At 44.3% G+C, this 21,857-nt stretch overlaps 1 protein-coding gene across 1 annotated transcript; it reads left to right on the top strand.

Annotated features, from left to right (window-relative positions):
• The first annotated feature begins 392 nt into the window (after nt 1-392).
• On the top strand, nt 393-11,710 carry LOC118791835 (isthmin-2-like). The gene is made up of 6 exons (XM_036549316.1): nt 393-422; nt 3,973-4,218; nt 5,483-5,774; nt 9,771-9,911; nt 10,303-10,371; nt 11,193-11,710. Exons 1-6 carry the CDS (start codon nt 393-395, stop codon nt 11,708-11,710), a joined length of 1,296 nt encoding a protein of 431 aa, XP_036405209.1.
• Nucleotides 11,711-21,857: the final 10,147 nt, after the last annotated feature.

Genomic DNA, 21,857 nt, shown 5'->3' with positions numbered 1-21,857 from the left:
CTGAATTTAAAAGTAAAATATGAAATACAGCATAAGTTTCAATCCTTATGCAGACAGTTGATTTTTTTCAACTTGGAATATCCCTGCTCAAGGTCCCCGCCCAACACAAGCACACACGTGACAGCTTGCCGCCAGAATTGAAACAATGCAGCGAAAACGCCTCAGTTAATAAGAGTCATTGTCTTATTATTGTCAGCCAAGTGTGTGTATGCGTGTGTGTGTGTGTGTGTGTGTGTGTCTGTGTGTTTTAAAATATTTGGCAACTGGTGTAGGCCTATTAGGGAAGGGAATGGGGATAGGGCAACGTTCAAATGAATCTTGCAGTGTGATCCTGGCCGAATAAATGGATTAATTCCATTGTTCCACACTGTTAATAAGAATAGGTCTAAGAAATGTATTTCCAGTCCAGCCAGTTTGTGAGAGTAAGGTACCTCATACTAGCCAAAAGGAATCCGTTGCTTTGGTGCGTCTTTGCGCAATTCCCTTGAATAATGCAACTGTTAACATTTGCTCTCTTTGCTGTCCTGCTGTCGGCCTCACCATTTTTCTCGCTAATTGTCCCATTTCCCGTCCTCCCCACTGGACAATTCGTTCATTCGGGCCTTTTATTTTTCGTTTCATTGCGCGGCTACTGTTTGAGATCCTCCTCCCCAGCGTCACGCAGTCTCGCGGAGACGATGTCCAGCGCTTTGGACTTCTGTCACAACTCGAAAGAGCGCAAGAGGGGACCGACAGTGTGTCTTGAAAGAGAGGACAGTGAAGACAAAGCGAGTCATCTAAACCTCTGGAACCAGTTAGGAGAGGTTTGTCAGATGGATTCTGGATACAAAAATGAGGTTAAGAGTATGTTGCGTCCAGTTTAAAGTCTAGATGTCACATGCCCTGGCAAGAACAGCCCATGCTTAGTAATACCGCGCTCTGTAAGGTAGTTGCATAAAAGTGCGCCTGTCGGACATAAAAGGAGTGCGTGGGTAAGGCGTTCTTGTGACATACTGTACTTAAAGCCAAACTTGCAACAGCGGCTTGGGGCTTCAAACAGCGCCATAGACCGCTCGAGACAGCCGTATTATTAAGATCGTCGAGATTATGATATGGGAATAAACTGACACAAAATCGGCAAATAACAGCGCAAGAGTTAATTGGACTTATCTCCAGGGCGCTTGCGATGGAGAGAAAGCGCAAGCTGTTAGCACATGAGAATTGAACGCACACCTGAGCGAAAGATCTGAAAGATCTATTTCGCCACCTGTTGAAAACCGACAAAATACTCTCTTATGTTACTGCGTCCTCAACCGAGATCAAGAACTGCCACAAGCAACGAAGCCACGGAAGTGTGGAGGACAAAACGCGCCCGAAGGTTTGGAAACCCCATCAGCGTTATCTTTGCAAAAAAAGAACAGGGACTAGTAACAGCTCTGAAGATATCAAACTACTGGTACAAACTCGCATAGGACTGGTTCGAGTACGCGAAGAGACATCACTTGTAGGCGAGCTTCTTGATTTTTTGAAAGAATGATAAAAGTCCGGGCAATTGCGCTGGTTCTGTGGTTAGCCTCAGTGACACCTATTTTGGTGTTTGTCACCGGGTTCCCGGCTAAACAGCACATGAACAGTCCTCCACAACTCAGGAGCGGTGTGTTTTTGGAGGTAAGTCAGAATTGAACCGCTGGTCCACTTGTCTTTCTTTTGAATGTGTAACAGCGCGTATTGGTCATAACCTTGCAAGTGAAGTTTATTCGTAATGGAGCACTGCTTATCATTCAACACTATTTCAGCCACATGCACACGTACAAGTGCGTGCTGTTTGATATAGGTCAAGTTTTCTTCTATATTCGTACACTTAACGTCTGCAGACCAAAGTAGTGGAATACCTGAATTACTGTTTTTCTTAGGTCCACGCGAGTCTTTGAATGTTGGATGGTTAGTCGCTCTTCCTCCCAGTGAAACTTTATTCCAGCTATATTCATTAGTGTAGGTGCGTTACAAAGACCACTCACATCCACTTTGCTGAGTTATGAAGGGCAGTAGTTTATCAAACAGGTAAACATGTTACATGCGCTTACATTGCTTTATGACAGACTAGGTGTGATATAACGCGTTATGTATAAATAAATAAAAGACACTTCAAATGCGTAAATTACTACGTGTGGTATCAGTAAGTAAAGCAACGGCTTTACTTATTAAACCGTATCTAGTGCCACACAAGAGAAGCCACAATGATTAACCTACGTTTTCTTGTTGAATAAGTAGGCTACGCGTATGCAGGTCTAGACAAGGACTGCGAGGGCTGGATAATTGTAAATGCAGTGCAAATCTATATTTCTGTTTGTTTTGCGATAGTTTTGGAGTCAGTATTCCAAAGCGCGGTACGCTACCGCTGGACAGTATGACTGACATACAGAAATGTCCCTACAATACTACTGGTCTTTGTACACGGTTGCTCTGATGTAACGAGAGGAATATTGTAATTCACGTAGCATGACCATCAGATTCTGTGTCCAGATTGCAAATTTGAGTGAAAACGGCAGCAAAAGCTTTCCCTCACCAGCTTGTTATCCTCTCCTTAACTAGGGACATTAAGAGATAATTCAATGTTCCAGTCAGCAGAGGATGATTGGTATTGATCACATAATAAATGTGATCTGAACTCAGGTTTGTGGGTATCCCAGCCAAGAACGAAATCCTTTTGAAGTGATACCCATCCATATGTGATAACGTGATAACGTATCGTAGATAACCACCTGTACGTGGATATTGCATAAAATACATGCATGTACGCAGTGTAATTTGCCCTGGATAAGACCCTTTGCCAAGCGGATAAATAATAGTACAGGGATCTGATACAGTTATAAATACAAAGCAGTAGGGGGAACTTGGCTTTTCCGCTTCTCAGTGAAAAATCTGACCCGTGTATTTAATGAAATTATGAATGGCCATTAAGTTTTCTACAATAATGGATCCCATTTTCTGTCCGTCTCAGGGCAGGAAAGTAATTTAATGTGAAGGCGGCAGAGAAATCTGTTTCCAAATATAGCGGAGGCATTAGTGTCGCTGTTCCCCGCAGCTCCGAGTGGTGCTGGGGTCAGCGGGTGGGATTCTGAATGGCCGCTAGGACGTCGAATTGTCTTTGGGAGTCTTTCAGCATTGTTGCCTCTTAGGGTCTCTGCCCCATCTCCCTGGCTAAGGCAGAACACAGTGGGTGTTTGTCCCGTTAATGCGGACAGATAAGATCAGACGAGGCCACCAAATGAGGCGCAGCGCGCGGCATCAAAAGGAGCCGCGAAATGAAGCCAGCCGCAGGGAAAGAACAGTGCGGGACATCTCTGGAGGCGCGGTAGAAGCAGAAATGCTGGACCTGACTCGCCATCGATTCATTGCAGTTCTACCTTTACGCAAGGTTTTTAGCCTTAACTGTCTCATTAAATCCCAAGCTGTAAAATTCGATATCAGAGCATGTATGATGTAAGCTTAGTATGGCACCTGTATGGCTTCTCTGGCAGGTGATTGATAATATTAATGTAATGAATACTGAGTCAGGGTTGGTGTATATTCTGACACAGTAGCAAAATTAAGCAACACTGCTGCAGCAAGAAAAGAAAAAGCTAAATCAGCACATCAGTGACCGTGCATATTTTTTTTTCATCTGTGAGATGAAGAAGAGCTGGAATTTGATTGTGGGTCGCACAGCACTTTAATAGGCACTTATGTAACCAGGGGACTGAAAAGGGGCTTCAGTCGCCAGGCTTTAGATAAGGTTCTGTGAGGCTCCTGTCTATCTGTGGCACAACAGCATGTATATGTGTGCAGACTGGCTGTGAGTGCCACAGACCACAAACATGAGCCATAAGGTACATTTTCTGGAAATGTGTGATACTGAGGAGTTAAAATAAAGTGCCTCTCTTCACGGCCCCATGTCTTTCATGGTTTAGTCCACGGTCTGATGTGTCTGTTTGTATTGTGTTTTTTTTTCAGCAAACGCAAGCCCAAACTCCCACCAAGGGTGTCCACCAGGGGCTGGGTGTCCTCCAGCAGCAAAACCAGGTGCAGAGCGCCCTTTCCACCCTGCACCGCCACAAGAGGAGGTGGCCCCACCAGCGGCCGGCAGGGGTTCTGCCCAAACCCGAGCCTGAGGAAGAAACCCAGCCCTTCCTCCTGGACCTCAAGAACTTTCCGGACCTCACCAGTGCAGACCTCAGCTCCCAGAATCCCAACATTCAGGTAGGGCGAGGGGAACCCAAACTGCACGCAAACGTGAAATGCTCACTTGTTTGTCTTGACCTCTGAAAAGGGGGGCAAGCATAGCTGGGATGGTGGCATTACTGTGAGTGTTGTTGTTGACCATTTGGGATGGTACACCAGAGTATTCCAAAGGGGAAAGAGGTTTGCCTACAAAAGGAACATTTTCAGTTTTACTGACTAGTATATTGAAATTGGTCTTACCTAGAACATTGCAGGTTCAGATCTCTGAACCAAGTAGTTCTCCTGAATCATTTCCATAGATAACTGGCTGTATAAATGTGTAAAACAAAACCAAATAAGCTATAGTTTGTAGATATGATATTTTTGTAGATATAGATATTTTATGTCAAATATTTACAAACAACATTGTGAGACACAGTGAGAATTAGAACCCATATGAAATAGACACAGATAGTAACAGACAAATCTTTCCTCTGGGCTCAGTGGCTGCTGTAATAACCTCCCTCTGTGCAAAACTTAAAACTTTTCAGGTTAACTTTATATTGGCAATTACCCAGTTTTAGACTGAGTGTCAAAATGTGGCTAACAGAATTTAATATGCAAGATTCACGCATTCCTGCTCACAAGCAGCACATGGTCGCTGTCACAAAATGCTTTTCCCCTGTGCCTGTTTGATATTATAGGAAGTGGATTGATCTCATAGGTTAAGATCCAGAATGCATTATAGCAGCTTCGTGGTGTGCAGTATACAGTGAGATTTTCAAAGAATCTCTTCAGCTTCATACATAAAGTGTGTAGTCTGCAATGTTCATAAATCAGAGCTTCCTGTCTTGGAGTCATGCTTCACCTGTGTAGACGCTGCAGAAATCAGGCTGCTACAAACATATATGTATGACTTTCTGGTTGAAAACAGAACTCTACAACATTTTTAATTCCCCCCTCTCATCCTTCCTGTGGCTGCCAGCATTGTACTGTGATGGCCAAAATCATGCCTCTTATACAGGCATTTCTGGCAGTATTGTCATGGGGGGGGGGGGGGGGTAGTGACTTGCAAATTATATGGCCCTTGGCAATAGTTTCAGTAGCAACTTGTCTATAGCCAAACCCATGTGCACTGTAAAACTATCAGCACTACCAAAGCACTACTGCATAAGTTTTGAAGAAGGGTGGAGAAGACCAACAGGATGAGGTGCTATACGTGTCATTGGAATCAGGTGTTGTTCACACGACGCCAATTGAGAGCTCCTCCGTTGCAATGTGACCCATCTCCCCTTTCCTGCAGGTGACCATCGAGGTCGTGGACGAGCCCCAGACGGACAACGGGATGGAGCTGCTCGAGAGCCGCAGGGACCGGCCGCGCTCGTCCGAGCTCTGGGTGGGGAACAGGAAGCTGTTCTGGCCCCTGTTCTGGGGGTACTCGGACTCCGGCGAGGACGGGACGGGCCGCATGAGCCTGGAGGACACGGCGGAGGACTACACGCTGGAGTACGACGGCGAGGAGTCGGCCCTGAGCGGGGTGGGCGGAGACTGGGACAGACAGTGGAACAAGGGGTGGGAGCCCAAGGACAGCTACGGTAAGCAGACAGCAAACTCCTCCCCCCTGCCCCAGCTTCTTTCAGGCCTCTCTCCTCCCTCCCCCTTTCTCTCCTCCTTTGCTCCCTCTCTTCCTTTCCCCTTGCTCTCTTTGCCATTTCTTGGGGCTTCCTTCTATCTCTCTCTCCACATTTTATGCTTTTTACCGCTGCAGGTCAGTCTGAGATGCCCTCCTGAGTCAGCATTCCCCCTCACAGTCACAGCTCTGGGACAGGGGGGATAACAGACCTCCTTTAGCAGCCTCTCCGGCTCAGTCATTAACATCAGAGGGAGACAACTGACCGCTGTTCCCACACCAGCGTGTTAGGGTGATTTCTACATGCCCATCACACACAAAATGCCATTGCTGAAAGGAAAAGACAGGAATGTACAAAGAGGGGAGAAAGAGCAGTGGAGTGAGAGAAAGAGGGTTTGAGTGATGGAGAGTGCAGGAGAGTGAGTTGGGGAAGGGGCGAGGGAGAGAGAGGGGGAAAAAAAAGTGGGGGGAGTGAGAGAAAGGGGGGAGAGAAAGCGAGAGCCACAGATAGGAAGAGAGAATGAGGTTTTGCTGCTCTGCATTAGTCTCTGAGTGAGAGAGAGCGAGAGAGAGAGGGAGAGAGAGAGAGAGAGAGAGAGCGCACTCGACCGTCAGGGCATTGTACGCATCCCGTTTGAAGTTGACACTGCCCCTTTGAAGTGCCGGCTGAGTCGCCCGCTAATAGCGGCATGGGGCGGGTCTTGGGGATAAACAGCTCATATTTGTGTTCAATTAGAGGACAGATTAGGAGCAGTGGCTGACCGGGGCGGACAGTTGAAGCCTCAGCTATTCTTCTCGTTCCAGCCCCCAGATCCTGGCAGCGCTCGGCTCTGTGCAGCCCATTCTTTTTGAGCCGTTTCAAGAATTCCTGGGCCTTTAAAGGGCCGCGCACAAAATTACGGCACTCTTTTTCTCTCTCTCTCTGGTGGGAAAAGCGCATCGTGCCTTCTGGCTGTGCAGTTTTATTAACAGCAGACAAAATTAAAAGGGGTGCTAAACTGGAAAATCCAGCCCGCATAATTCTGCTAGCCTATACTTCGCCCCGCACTCATTAAGGGAAAATACAAGCATTAAAATCTTTGTCTGAAGAAGGAGCTTACAGAGATTATATGGTTTAAAGTTCATTTTGTTTGATCACGTTCACTGATTTATTATACACATTGTCATTAACAATTTTATAGATCATGTTCTTTCCTGGGGTCAGTCCTTGCCATCTGTACCCACTGCCAAGCAGCACCATCACTGCCACAGGTCTCTAACAATGTGGTGCAGTATTCTCCAACAAAATTCCAGTTTCTCTGAGTCTTTATAAATACTTTCACCACAAGACACGTGGGCAGTAGGCTCTAAGACTCTGCACAGTGCTAGAGATCATTTTCCTTTTTCTGCGTTAGTCACACACGAAGACATACGCAGCCATGTGTTCTTTATGTTTTATATCTCTACTGCAAAACACTGCATTATATTTATAGACTTCAGCTACTAGGTTGGTCAGCCAGGGAGAAACTTTCATCCAGAGTGGCCCACAGAGCTACAGTGGTTGTGGGGGTTGATCGCGCTTGCAAACACCGCGTCTCTATTGCTTTGTTGCGGCTCACGGTCCAGTAGCCCGAGATAATAAAAACAGAGTCACTACAAATTGGTTTCTGCCATTTTCCATCCCAGGGGAATTCTGGGTATGATTGCAAAATGAATGAGAGTACGCTGTAAGTGTCACTGCAACGCATGAACATGCTCACACACAAGTGTGTGCAAATGAATTACATTTGTGGCAGAGTGGAAGGGACAGTGTCTCATAAGTGGAGAGGCTGAAAGCCTGGAGAACATAAAGCTTTTATTGCAGCTTTGCCTTTTCCTATAATTATGTTTCTTCTGAGAGTCTGCTCCAATGTGACCAACATGGCAGACTGGCAGCCACACCAAGGACTAAGGGAGACATTCTGTCTGACGAGAATATAACACAGTGTAGATGCTTCTATTCCATACACCATTAGTGTCTTTTTTTGTTTTAAAATATGACATACATCTCTAATCTTCATGCCATTCTCCCTGCTGTAATAATCCCGGTTTTAGAACTGAATGGATGGTTGGGTTAGTCTCATACAGCCACAGGCAATGTAGATGCAGGTCAGCATTCCCATGGTAGAATTTTTCATATAAACATGAACACAATGCCCGTGTGTCATGGCGACATTACAGAAGCTGGATCCATCATTACTTTCGGCCAGCGCTCGCATTCCGCACAAAATTGGCATACAGTGCTGGAGCTGCTCTCATTGTGTAAGCACTCCTCTTACACACGTTTTAAAGCTTTTAGAAAATGCATTTGATATGCAGAGAGATAAGCAGATATGACTTCCAGCGCTGTTTGACGGGGTCCTGGAGGACTGGAGGCTTTTTGGATATCGAGCTCTCGACAGCTGGGCAGCATCGTCCCTATGAACTGAATAAATGCTTTAATAATAACTGGATGCTGAATTACGTGAAGCAAACAGAATCAGAACAAAGCTTTGACTGGTTCCAGATGCCCTTAGGCTTGTACTGAGTCAAAAATGCTTCCATTATACTGTCTGTTTGGAAATAAAGCATTTTGCAGATAAAAGAGGAGACTGTAGGTTGGAGTAGGTGTAGGAAAACAGACTGTAAGATGCAGTTGGTGAAGAGGAGACTGTAGGTTAGAGTTGGTGAAAGACTGTAGACTGTAGGTTCAAGCTGGAGAAGGAGAGTTTGACTGTACGAGCGGAGGAGTGTAGGGTGAAGTTGGAGGTAGAGCATAGCCTGTAGGTTGGAGTTAGTGAAGGACAGTAGACTGTAGCTTGGAGTTGGTGGAAGACAGTAGACTGTAGGTTGGAGTTAGTGAAGGACAGTAGACTGTAGGTTGGAGTTAGTGAAGGACAGTAGACTGTAGGTTGGAGTTGGTGAAGGACAGTAGACTGTAGCTTGGAGTTGGTTTAGTGCAGCAGACTGTAGGTTGGAGTTGGTGGAGGACAGTAGACTGTAGGTTGGAGTTAGTGAAGGACAGTAGACTGTAGGTTGGAGTTGGTGGAGGACAGTAGACTGTAGGTTGGAGTTAGTGAAGGACAGTAGACTGTAGGTTGGAGTTGGTGGAGGACAGTAGACTGTAGGTTGGAGTTGGTGGAGGACAGTAGACTGTAGGTTGGAGTTAGTGAAGGACAGTAGACTGTAGGTTGGAGTTGGTGGAGGACAGTAGACTGTAGGTTGGAGTTAGTGAAGGACAGTAGCCTGTAGGTTGGAGTTAGTGAAGGACAGTAGACTGTAGGTTGGAGTTGGTGGAGGACAGTAGACTGTAGCTTGGAGTTAGTGAAGGACAGTAGACTGTAGGTTGGAGTTGGCTTAGTGCAGCAGACTGTAGGTTGGAGTTGGTGGAGGACAGTAGACTGTAGGTTGGAGTTGGTTTAGTGCAGCGGACTGTAGGTTGGAGTTCATGCATAAGAGGAGACTAGATTGGAGGTGCTAAGGGGAGAGTAGGCTGTAGGTTGGAGCCGATGGAAGAGAGCTGACTTTAGGTTCGAGGTGGTGGAGATAAATTGCCCTTCCAAGGCAAGGTGTCTGCTTCTGCAGTTGTTGTCCCATCAGCTCACACACTAGTCCTGCCAAAATGCCAAATAGTGTACTAGCGAGCAAACTGCACCATGATTGAAGGTTAATTTTTTGTATGGAGTGGAGACTTTCTCTACACCCTTGTCAGCCTCTTTACATTTTTTTTTCTCTTCAGAGTCTTGTTAAACTGTTTAACTAAGTTAGATATAACCTGATCTATTCTGGACTGAATTGACCTGATCTGATTAGACCTGATCTGATCCTCTTAACTCATTTGTGACTGTAGCATTATTGTATACCACACCTACCAGCTGAAGACAGCTAGTCTTGGATGAAAGTGGAGCTGACCCTTTAATGGCTGAACGTCACCATTTTAACTTCGTGCTCTTGGTCTTCTCAGAAGATGAGGACGAAGAGGAGTGGAGCATCTGGTCACCGTGCAGCGCCACCTGTGGTCAAGGCAACCAGAAGCGCACCCGTTCATGCGGCTACTCCTGCATAGCGACAGAGACCAAGACCTGTGACGTTCAGCGATGTCCAGGTGACGCTTCTGTCTGGACTCCGCCTCTCACCTGCCTAGCTTCTCAAACTGCTTTCACTCATCTCCATCTTTCACTAAAACATCTCACTCATTCTTTCACTAAAATGTTTTGTTAATCTCATTGTTCGGCTCATTTTTGCTCACATTTTACATTTTACAAATCTCCATTTAATCCTAAAACGTCTCAGTAATTTCCATCTCTGTAAAACATCTTGCTAATCTCCATTTAAACTAATCACAGTAATCTCCATCTTTCAATAAAATGTCTGAATATCCATCATAAACTACAATATCTCAGTAATTGACCATAGTCTGTATGCTTATCTCTTTCACTCAATGCACTGCATCAGTCATAACCTCCGTGTCTCGTTTCCTTTGGCTGACCATGTAGATGACACGAATGCTGTTACGGAGCTGATTCCTTATGAGACAGAGAATGGCACAGAGATTTTGAGCGCAGGTAGGTGCAGTGTCTTTCTGTGAAGCATCTCGCCTCAAATTGCATGCAGACTATAGGTGACCACCAATGTGTAGAAGCGTTGCTTCTGTAACACAATCTGTAGGGGGCGCTGTCATACCTAAAGCAGAACAGGGCCCTCTTAAGAGGGTGCCAAAACATGTGGCTGTACATCAAAGCCTGCTGTCCTCTCCTTCAGCTGTTCATAATTGATGACATTATGACTGAATGTGTCTTTTGCAACTTTCATACCAAAAAGTCCATTGGATTTTCTTGTCTTTATGGACATTTTACACTTTTTTCTTCACTAAAGAATTAGTTATGTGAGTTTTTCCACCTTCTCGAGACTAATTTCTTTATTCAAGTGTGTCATTATGTGTGATTTTTTTCCATAACCAAAGGATCTTCCTCTTTCTTTCAAATTGTATCTACTATAACACATTGTAACTATGAAATGTGCTCTCATAAGCACTTATTTTGTTATGAACGTTTTAGAAAATGAATTTTGAATTGTGTAATAATTGTTTAGCAGATGCTTTTATCCAGATCACCGTGCATAGCTTACTTAAAAAAAAAGTTATTCATCTATCTGTTGGATATTTATTTAGGGAATTTGAGTTAAGCACCTTGCCCAAGAGTACAACAGTAGCGTCCAAGTGAAGAACCAGCAGTTTTACTTACAGCTGTGTTCCTTACCACTAAGCCACACTGCTGCCCACTGCGTGGAACACATCCATATAATTCCACTTTAAGTTCTGCTTTCCTGTTCCTGTTTAGTAGTCAAATCATGATCTGATCTGTGATCTGAAAATAATCCTTCACAGATGTGGACAGCTGTGAAAAATGGCTGAACTGCAAGAGCGACTTCCTGCAGCGCTACCTCCAGCAGGTGCTGACGGAGCTGCCCAGCTGCCCTTGCGCCTTCCCCTCGGAGGTGGCCTACGGCTCCGTGGACATCTTCGACGACACCCTGCGGAAGACCTACCGCTGGCGCGACGCCAGCTCCCAGAAGGAGCGGCTGGACATCTACAAGCCCACGGCGCGATTCTGCGTGCGCTCCTCGCTGGCCGTCGACAGCGGCACCCTGGCGGCCCAGCACTGCTGCTATGACGACCGCCTGCGGCTGATCACGCGCGGGAAAGGGGCGGGCACGCCCGACCTCATCAGCACCGAGTTCTCCCCCGAGCTGCACTTCAAGGTGGACATCCTGCCCTGGATCCTCTGCAAGGGGGACTGGACTCGCTTCCACGCCGTCCGGCCGCCCAACAACGGCCGGCGCTGCACGGAGAACCCCCACCAGGACGTCTTCATGAACGAGCTGGAGGAGGCCCGCGAGTACTGAGCCCGCTCGGAGCGAACCAGACCAGAACCGCAACCAAGCCTACCCGCGTCTGCTGTCCTACAAGGCGAATGCAGCACAGGACAGGAAAACAAGCACACACACACACACAAACACACACACACACACATATATACACACTTACACAGCATAACGCTCTCCGAATGCTTACCAACCTCAACATCATCCAGCATGGGACCAGACCTTTGCTGTTGTCTGTGTACGTGAAAGTGCTGTGTCTTGCTGAAGGCTTTTGTGTCTGTGTTCGAGCTCTATTGTGGCTGACAGTGGCACCATATTTCCCCTCATTTGATTCTATTGGAAAGACTATGGTGCGGATCTATACAAGACTGATTTTATCAGATATGTTGGACTTGTTTGGGGGCTCAGCACCTTAGTAATGTTCAATAAATGTGTGATACTGGTTAACAACCCAGGAACAGACAACATGTAAGGTGCTTCCCAGATGGTCTCTCTCCATATTTGTGTATGTGTGCTGCTGCACCAGGTTCTGGAGGTGAGAGGGATAGGTGCATTCTCTTGAACACAGGCCCTGTATTTATTTGATTCATATGGGCCTTTTCGCTTTCTGCTTTTTTTTTTTTCAGAGACCCTGAAGTTCTATGAAAGGAATTTCCGGTTAAACTGCTAAAATTTCAATGAATTCGAACAGAATGCTAGCTTGGTTGTCCCAGACCTAAAGCCCCCCTGGCTCTGCTCCAGTCCAAGCAGAGTTCGTTCCAGCAAGATCAAATGTGGTTTTGTTTTTCTCGTGTGTTTGTTTGTGTAACTGGGGCATCGGGTTTGAAATTAGATGTGTTACATGTGGCATGCTGGACAATGGGAAAAATGTGGCTAACTCTTAACACTGACTCTGAGATAACTCCAACTCTGACTCCAACACTGACCCTGTGATGACTGACTCTAACTGTTACACTGACTCTGATAAGTCAGACTCCAACACTGACTTAGAGATAGCTCCAACAGTGACTCCAGCTCTGTGACAACTAACTCTGACTCAGAAAATGACTTTGATACCTTTGATTCTTGATTCGAACACTGATTTTGAGATGACTCTAACGCTGACTTCAACACTGAGAGTGAACTTTTACTTCAAGTTTCAGAGCGAGGGATTAAGCTGCGTAGGGGGGAAAGAGACATTGCTCTCCCCGCATATAGTGACAGGTTTCAGTGATGGCCGGTGTTCTCCAAAAGCGACTGTTTTGTAACCCTTTCCCCCTTTCCCCTAGAGAAGGCCTCATGCTGTCTCTCCTAAGAGGGCTGGTGTTTCTGTTCTCCAGAACCGCAAACCCAGAAAAGCGTCTGGGATTGTAGTGAAGACATCTGTCCTACATCGTACACATTTATACTTGCTCTTGTTTGACAGCATTCAAATGGCTAAAGTCCTTATTTCTCTTGCTGAGGTGTGAATTGGAGGTGGATGGTGGTTCTTTTTCTGCCCTGTACAGAAGTCCAAGTGGAACTGTGTCATGTTTCACATAGCCACATGTCCAAGCAGGTAACGCTTACCAGTGTGACTTTCAATAGACATTAAAACAAGGAGTTGTGAAATTCAGGACTTGTTAGTTTATAAACCGTAATCTACAAAGGCTAAGGAACAATGAAACAACGTATAGTTATGATATATTTAAGATATAAAAAACATTTGTGGTGCTTCTTTTGGGCAAATTATTTAAGTGTGTATAACTGATAATTAGTTAATTCCCTGTTTCTCAACTCTGAAACTTTTTGTGTTGCCTCTGTAAAACATGGCCTCTGTGCTATGTGCACAGCTGAGTTCAAGTTGAAAGTTTACGTCACAAACTTCTTTTCAGGAAAACTTTAAAAATGTGTGCGGTAACGTCTCACATTTTGCAGATCACATTTTTAAGAATGGCACTTTATTTTAAAAAATATATGGATAAATATATGGTATATATAAATATATATTGTACCAACATTTTGTAATTTGTGTTTGTGTTGTTATTGTAAAGGGATCACATACAAAAAATGCTAAAAGCAAGTATGGTTTAGCATGACCTTTTTGTGATATTTTGTAAAAACTGGTATTAGATATATTATTGTACAGTATTTATTGTCTATTATAAGTATTGTTTGCTTGTTGCTGAAGCTTTGAAAGAAATGTACAAATAGTTCAATGATACGGAAGGTGCTCAATTAAAACCGACCTATACATCTCTAAAGGGATCTCTCTTCTGTCAAAAGGGAATTCATCTGCAGTTCACCACAATACCCAGTAAAAATGTATTCTTTTCAATTGTATTTCAATCTTTTCTGCAAGCTGAAAAAAATCTGTGACAAACAATATAAAGATGTTTGACACACTTGCCTGTGCTTTTATTGTGTGACTCCACTGATGTAGTGTTTGTTTCAAGTTGTAATGATGGTTGATTGCAACTCGTCTATTATATCATTCTGCGTTCAATAATGCAAGCCTTCAGTATGGCAAGAATTTGGTGAAAAAAAAAAATAATGGAGAAATTGGAGCCGCATTATCTACTCTTTGCTCAGTCTGCTATACCACATCAGAACCCCTATGACATACTCTTCTAGTTTTGGCACCTGGTCAGCCGTTATAAAGAGAGCTATATTTGGATGTAACACTTCAACCAAATGATTCAACATGTGACTCTGACTCACTGCTCACTTCTGTCATGCAGCTATTAGCTAGTCTGACATTCTAACCAGGACAGCTGTGCGAAGTATTCAGCCATGTTCTGGATACGTGCTTGACCTATTGTTCTGTCTGAGACGAGAAATGCATATAGAAGCTTAGCTTTCCTAGTTAAGTAGGAAAAAGTGAAGTGATGATACCATGACAATCTTTGAAGGATGGGTCTTGGGTTTTCAGAAAAAAATTTGGTAAACACTGATATCCTGTTTATCTCCCATCAGCACACAATTGTTATTCGTTACCAAATGTGACCAATCCAGAATTGAGTCTGTGTAATATTAGAGTGGTAAGACCAGTGCTGTAAAAAGGGAACCTGAGAGTGGGCACTCTAGTGACGTGGCAGTGAGGTAGAAGTCCGCTGACGTCGCATTATTAATTCATGAGGGACCAGCAACTACATTATTTATGGGACATCGGCTTCAAGCTGGACACCATGCCCAACCACATGTTGACCAAGCATACCCGCGAACACATAAATCGCGGAAGATGTCAAGCCGAGGACACAAAGCGGGCTTCAAGAACATTAATTTTTCTTTTTTTAGAATATATTTAAAATGACATGTCATTTCAGGAAATATGTATTTAAGAATGCCATTGCTTTGTCCTCTATCATGAATTGGGGACAACATAAATGACCCTTTTCAAAGCCCTGCCCACATACAGCATTTCTCCAATCAGAATGCTTAGCTGTTAAGCTTCCCCTTGGTCATGGTCAAAAAAAGTGAAAGACCAAGGCATAACTTCTCATCAGAAAAAGTGTTTGATAAGTGTGCTGGGATGCTTGCAAAAGTGACTCAGGGTACCCAGAGTTTGGGAAGGGTGTTGTTTGAAGAAATTTAGAGAAATGTTTGCAGTGGATTGAGCTGTGTGGAAGACTGCATTCACAGTTGAATCCGGGAAAGACAACAAAGCATTTCAGCAAAACTCCTCTACATCTGTTCCAAGGTAATTCTAGAGATATTTTCTTTTGCTATTTACCCTTAATTGGAATGTTTAATAGTGCTTATCAGCCATCAAATATCACATTACAAGCTAAGGTTGTTACTGGTGCTACCTCGTCTTTATTGTTGTTAAGCAAGGTTAACAAGCTAGCAGGCTAGCGCGCATGTCGCATTACTAATAGATAAATAACTACCAAAACTCATGTTTTATATTGAAACAACAACAAATTGAAATCCATGTAGTTAACACTCTCAGATTCTAATTGGATAAAAAAACTAAAAAGCCTTTCAAACAGTCCTCCAAGGCAATTATTTACAGTGTCAAGCAATGGGAATAAGTTGCTACCTTACCAATGACTGACAAAATTAGTTATTCATTTTATTTGCCCTTTTTGATAATGAGTAAATCAGTCATTGCCATTATTATAAATCCACATACATTGAAAACATACTATAAGCTAACATCTGTCACCCTCCCTATCCCCCGTCTGTCTCTCCTTCCCACTCTGTCTCTATCTGTCATCTTCTTTCTCTGTCTTTCTCTCCATCTCGATCTCCTATCCCCCTCTCCCCCTGACAGGAAGGACAGAGACGACACGCTGCCCTGAGAGAGGAACACTGTGGTTTAGTGCTGGCCATTGCACAGTGCTGTCCAGGCTTTATGCCAGCTCCCATTGGTCAGGGCCCTGTGTGCTCTCCCCAGCAGACATGAATACCAGATTTCCTCTGTGTCCTGCGAGACACCAGCAAATAACACGCCTCTTAGTCAAGAGGAATCCTGAGTTGGCCACCTACTTCCTGCTGCCCCCTCCCCCATTCTCACAGGGAAGACAGCACCATTGGAGAAAACTTCACGGCACGGGCATCAGGTCATTCACCAAAAGGCAGCTGTGTAGGAGTGTCGACAGCTCTGTGCGGTCCAGTGTTTCAATGCCGGTTAGGAAGGCAGTTCTGACCGAGTGATCTCTGACTCAGTTTAGCCAACACCATGCTTCAGAAAAATGAATGAAGGGGAGAGCACCCCTCTTTTCACCGGACTGAATGAGAATTCAGTGGGATGGAAAAGCTTTTTGTTTCTTGGCTCCATTTTGGGACAGATCTTTTCACGGTAGCTTTGCTCTGCTTTGATTTGTTAACGTGCAGGTCCCCCGCAAGCAGGGACGTATGGGCCCGCAGAAGGGGCTGCTGTGGGCAAACTTATTGGCCCCAAATAAAGAGGCTTAATTGGGCCTCTGCATTTTTCCACTTCTGGGACACAAGGTCCCCGCAACATCGGCCCAGCACAGGACGCCCCAGAGGGACCTCACAGCATTGGTCCGGTGCAATACCTTTGAAGTCATGCGTGCTGTATAGCTTTAGCCTAATGAGGACAGGCTTCAAAGGCAGCCATAGCATAGCTTCAACACAGCCAGACTTCACCGGGCCAGATTTTCACATCGGTGACAGTAGAACCCCACGGCACCGACCCACTAAGGGCCAGTGCCAGAAGGGACCATAACATTGGGCCATTCACGGCTGTCTACACTGGGCCACATGTGGTCCACTGGAGGGTTCTCTCATTGCTTCTACTGTAGTTTTCCACACTGGAGATTCGATGGTCCTGACACACTGGCCCCCACCAAGTGAGGGGGAACACTCACTGTAACAAAAAAGAATGGAAAAAGGAAGATGCTCTGTGTCTTTCTTTTGTTTCTTTGGGGAGTATGTTCACATGCTTCCACCATTTGCATATCATTACATGCATGCATACACATACATACACTGACCATTCATCTCTTCCACTTCATACAGGGATCACAGGTAACAAGCCCCATTGTCGAAACCCTTAAACCGGGCAGCTGATTGGCCACAGCATGTGCCCTCAGCCAACTGCACTTCCTAAACTCCTGCAATTCATCCACCTAAATCCATGCACACCAGGGCTTTTGTTTTTTTCCAGAGTAGTGTGTAATTTTCAAAAGTGAAAATGGAAATGGAAAGTGGAAAATGAATCAAAAAAACTCTTTTTTTTAATGTCAAAGGGCTTAGAATCAGTCTGTCTTTGGGCGTTTTTTTTTTTTTTACCAAAAGCAAAATGTATGACACTATATAGATCTCTTGCAATATCCTTTGAGCACAATACAATAACTAGCAGCCATAGTGTTCAATGCAAAAGGAGATACAAATTAGCAGATGTGTATTTTGCCTCAGCATGCTATATGCAAGTGCTTGGCCAACTAACACTGTATGCATTTAACCATACATGAGGTTTCATCTTGATTAGGTCAGATTTAGGCTCTGCAAATTTCACAACTGACCACATTCCCACACCGCTTGTTCCATTGGGAGACAGAGGTCTCCCATTGGTGAATTATAAGACTAGACAGTCAGGCGATTGGCTGAATTGTCCCAGTGCATTCATGGCAAAGTTCGCCTCCACACTGGGTCAGAGTGTTCAGGGTTTGCTCTGCTACTAGTGTGAATTGTGCCCAGATAAAACTGGCCATGCAAGTCATTATCATATCTAGCTTAGAGTAGGATTCATGACAGCATGCCAATGTTCTCACTGCCACAATCAGTGCTGGGCCCACAAGTTCATTTCTGCTGGCTAGTTACAGTCAGTGCATTGTGTTCTGAATTACAGAATGCAGGAATTGTATCTATATAAGGATTTTCATCCCTTTCCTCCCACAACATTGCTTTGAATTGAGTGCAGCAACTTATCTCCCCCAGAAATGTGTCGCCTCTTGACTTGGATCATGCATGGCACTCAAGTTGCAGCACAAATGTATATACAGCAAGCATTTACAAACAGTTCATTGCACACCCTACACATAGAGAAGCAAAAGATCACTTAGTTCTTCTCTCAACATCAGAAACCAATGTTGTATACCAAAACCTCTGTTGTATACAGAGGATTCATGACAGGACTCAAAAGTCTTCCACCAGAGTGTGCAAAAAGACATAAATGTGACTGCAATTGGACTGTTTTAACTCCACAGTCAGAGTTCACTTCTGTGTGCCGCTGACTAAGCACCAGAACATTAACTTTTTCATCCTCATTTCAATGACATAACTGTGAGACATAGTTTCCCTCACATGATCCTAAAACACATCACAAACAGAGCGCTGGATTCATGACAGATGTACCACTTGCCTCTGTCCATGGTAGACACATCTTAAAAGCACAAAGACAATTGGACAAGTGAACTTGTCTACTAACAATGGCTGTCAGCATTAAAAAACGAATATTTTTTCTTTCTTTATGTCGACTTTGGAGAGCAAAACTTTCCTCAATTGCAGTTTTGTTAGCATTATTCATTTTTTCCCCTCAATGTAAACATAACTTTGGCCATCAATAGGAAATTTGCCAGGAAAGATTTTGCCATTGGGAGGGCACACAGCCAGGAAAAATAAACAGGACATATCTTCTGTCTTTTATTGCGAGCCAAGTCCTCTTCATGTTAAATCTTTTCTCTTTTTTCTGCAGGAATGTAGAATATTGCATGTACTGAGAAAAAAGATACATAAATACAGATTGGTCTTTTCAGAATTTTTTTCAGGCTGGTGAGATAAATGACAATGCTGAAGATTTTTACCTTCTGCACAACAGGTGCTGGACAAGGGGACTTCAGATGAGACTGATTTTTCAGGACTGTCACCAAAATCCCCCCTCTGAAAAGCTGAAAATCTGAGCTCAATCAAACGCCTTTTCACATTTTTCAGCTTTTGAAATGCCTTTTCCAAATGCGCCAAATGATGAGCTTGCCTGTTGCGAGTCAGGAAAAGAGTGCATTCAACTAACATACATTCCCGCTAATCACAGATGACACCCAAAGAGTGCTCCTGTTTAGTTCATTTGTGTCTTTCAAAGACACGTTATATCACTGTCTGCAGGATGCATGCCATGAATGAAGAAACTTACTGTAGAAGCTTTCTGCTCTTAGAAAATTGATCCTGGATGACAATCACTGTTTTACTCTACATACTTTGGATTAGGACCAGGAGAAGGCAAGCAGATAGCAGATCTGGAGCACAGCAAAGAAGGTGAGGAAGTAATAGTTACATACAGCGCCATCTGCTGTTACCACATATATAATATGTCATGCTATCATATTCAGTCAGTCATGCGATCAGTCTCTTCACTTGACCCCTGATTGGCCCAATATGGTATCAGGGTATCGTGGAGCAGGTCAATAGGGGGAGATGAATATGAACCCCCAGAACCCACCCGCTAGCATGTTGCTAACCACCGTCTTCAGACATAGAGCGTAGCCTTCGAACACCTCATCCGGCTGAGCTGGAAACAGATCTGTCGATTTGACAAACAAGAAACAAACATCCATTTCCAGATGCTGGCCACACTTCTCTGCTCTGAACAGCGATACACTGTTCTGTTTTACTTCCCCTCCCTATGTGCACAGTTTCAGAAGCAGTCATTCACTCGGCTGGGAATCACAACGTCGAGGACCTCAGTCAGGCTGGAGAGGGACGAGCGGTGGAGGAGTTTCAGAGTGGTCGAATTCATTTTAAAAAAAGCGATGAAACTCATTTCGATACAAGGATCGAAAAGCTCAGTGAGCTTTTGTTTCTTTTTCGCTGTATGGACAGATAGAGATCATTACTTGATAATGACTCACCTCCTAAATTTGGATGGTATGGTACAGTGACAAAGGCAACAAGTTTAAGTTACGATTGTTCTGGCTGAGAGCTCTTCATTGAACACGAGCAAGAGGTTGCCAAGTTAGCGCAAGGCTGTCTTTGTTCAGAAACTGTATGTCCTTAACTTTTCATGGCCATTGAAGTCCAATATAATGCTTTCTGGGTCTTGTCTTATGTGGGACACGAAGGTTGTATGGGATGTCAGTGATACAGCTTCCTTTCCACACCTTTGTAATTCTGCTCAAGGACTCACACACTTTTTTGCATGTCAGTGATAGAGCTTCCTTTCTACACCTTTATAATTCTGCTCTGGGACTCACACACTATTTTGCATTGAAATTCATCAATCAAAGGGTTGTCTGAGCAATTGCTTATTCCAGAATTCCTTGGATATCAAAAAGTTCAATGCTAATTCTCTTTGTGGTCTATGATTCAATTTGTCCCTTGAAGCAAGATCAGATGGAAAAAAAGAGGGGCTAAAATTTATCTACATGTCCTGTGGAGTGACCGATTGGTGCGTATGTTTACTTATATGCCACGTCACTAGTCTCTAGAGGAAAGGAATGTTCAGGTCAGCACATCTAATGTTGATGATAATACTCCATTGCTGTTAGACAGCCTCAGACAGCGTCCCGGTAATGAAACATTTCAGCAAGAAAAATCAGACGTTGACAGTGACCGATGTAAGGTTCACTGTGTTGTCTGATTCAAGACTACTGTGACAGACATCGTCATTCCACTAGGTTTCTCCACCCTGTTGGCATAACTACTCATTCTGCCTATTAAACAGTTGAATGCGGTTAATTCTGTCAATCATTTCATGGCCTTTTCCACTGGAGTCAACATCCAGAAAACATGCACCGTTTACAATGCTGGTTTAGAAGGCAGCGTAGATGTTTGTTAGTGTCTCATTAGAGCCAATCATAAGACTGCGTCCATGACGGCTTTCTGTGTACACGATTCAAACCAAACAAATGCGTCACTGCTCTCTATGCCTCTCACTGTATTAACAATGTGCGTCAACTGTATTTTTAGTATCAGGATGATTAGAACATTTAAACAAGCGTATGGCAATTGATGTCAATGGATAGACCGCAATCCTTCGAGACATGGGTTTCCAAGCGTTTGGGGTTATCCAGCCAATGGTAATGTTTATACAAGAACGATGTTCTGATCTGCCCTCCTCCTCACTGCAAGCACTTCTGAGCGCATATGTATCATCAGTCTTAAATTCAGCACTGGAGTCATTATTTAGAGTCAGTATTTTGGCATCTGCAACACACCTGCCTGTTGACTCTTTAGGTAATGAAAAATAATAACAACAGATTACATTTATATCACACCTTTAAATGTTCTGAAAGCAATTCGCAGTGAAGGGGGGGGCACCTCAACCACCACTAATGTGTAGCATCCACATAGGTGATTCACGGCAGCCATTTTGTATGAGAACACATACAAATCAGCTGAGGTGGAGAGGGAGGGAGTTATTTAGCCAATTAAGCTGGGGCAAATGGTCATATTTGCATTCTCCTGGACACCAGTACCCCACAACCACAACCCCCTGCTCTTTGCAAGAAGTGCCACAGGAACTTTAATGACCACAGAGAGTCAGGACATCAGTTTAAGATCTCATCTGAAAATTAGCGTCTCCTGTAAGGTCCAGAGGGAAGACTGCCCACTACTGGCTCACAAACACCACTTCTAGCAGGAACCTGGTCTTTCCCATCCAAGTACAAGCCAAACCCATCACTGGCTTAGCTTCAACAATCAAGATGGAGAGAGTTATGGTGTGGTCCAGCTGCTCACCAAATCAGTTGCACTCATAGGCCACAACTAATTGCAATAATGATTTATGCCAGAGTTACACTTGCAA

This window comes from Megalops cyprinoides, chromosome 17 (genome assembly GCF_013368585.1).
Source record: "Megalops cyprinoides isolate fMegCyp1 chromosome 17, fMegCyp1.pri, whole genome shotgun sequence".
NCBI lineage: Eukaryota > Metazoa > Chordata > Actinopteri > Elopiformes > Megalopidae > Megalops > Megalops cyprinoides.
This window is presented reverse-complemented; position numbering and strand designations above follow the sequence as displayed.

What these genes read in the sequence shown, in the direction of transcription:
- LOC118791835 (XM_036549316.1), top strand. Translation starts at nt 393, where the DNA reads ATGTATTTCCAGTCCAGCCAGTTTGTGAGA. An exon ending in CCCAGAATCCCAACATTCAG is followed by an intron (nt 4,219 to 5,482) that starts GTAGGGCGAGGG and finishes CCTTTCCTGCAG; the next exon opens with GTGACCATCGAGGTCGTGGA. An exon ending in TGACGTTCAGCGATGTCCAG is followed by an intron (nt 9,912 to 10,302) that starts GTGACGCTTCTG and finishes CTGACCATGTAG; the next exon opens with ATGACACGAATGCTGTTACG.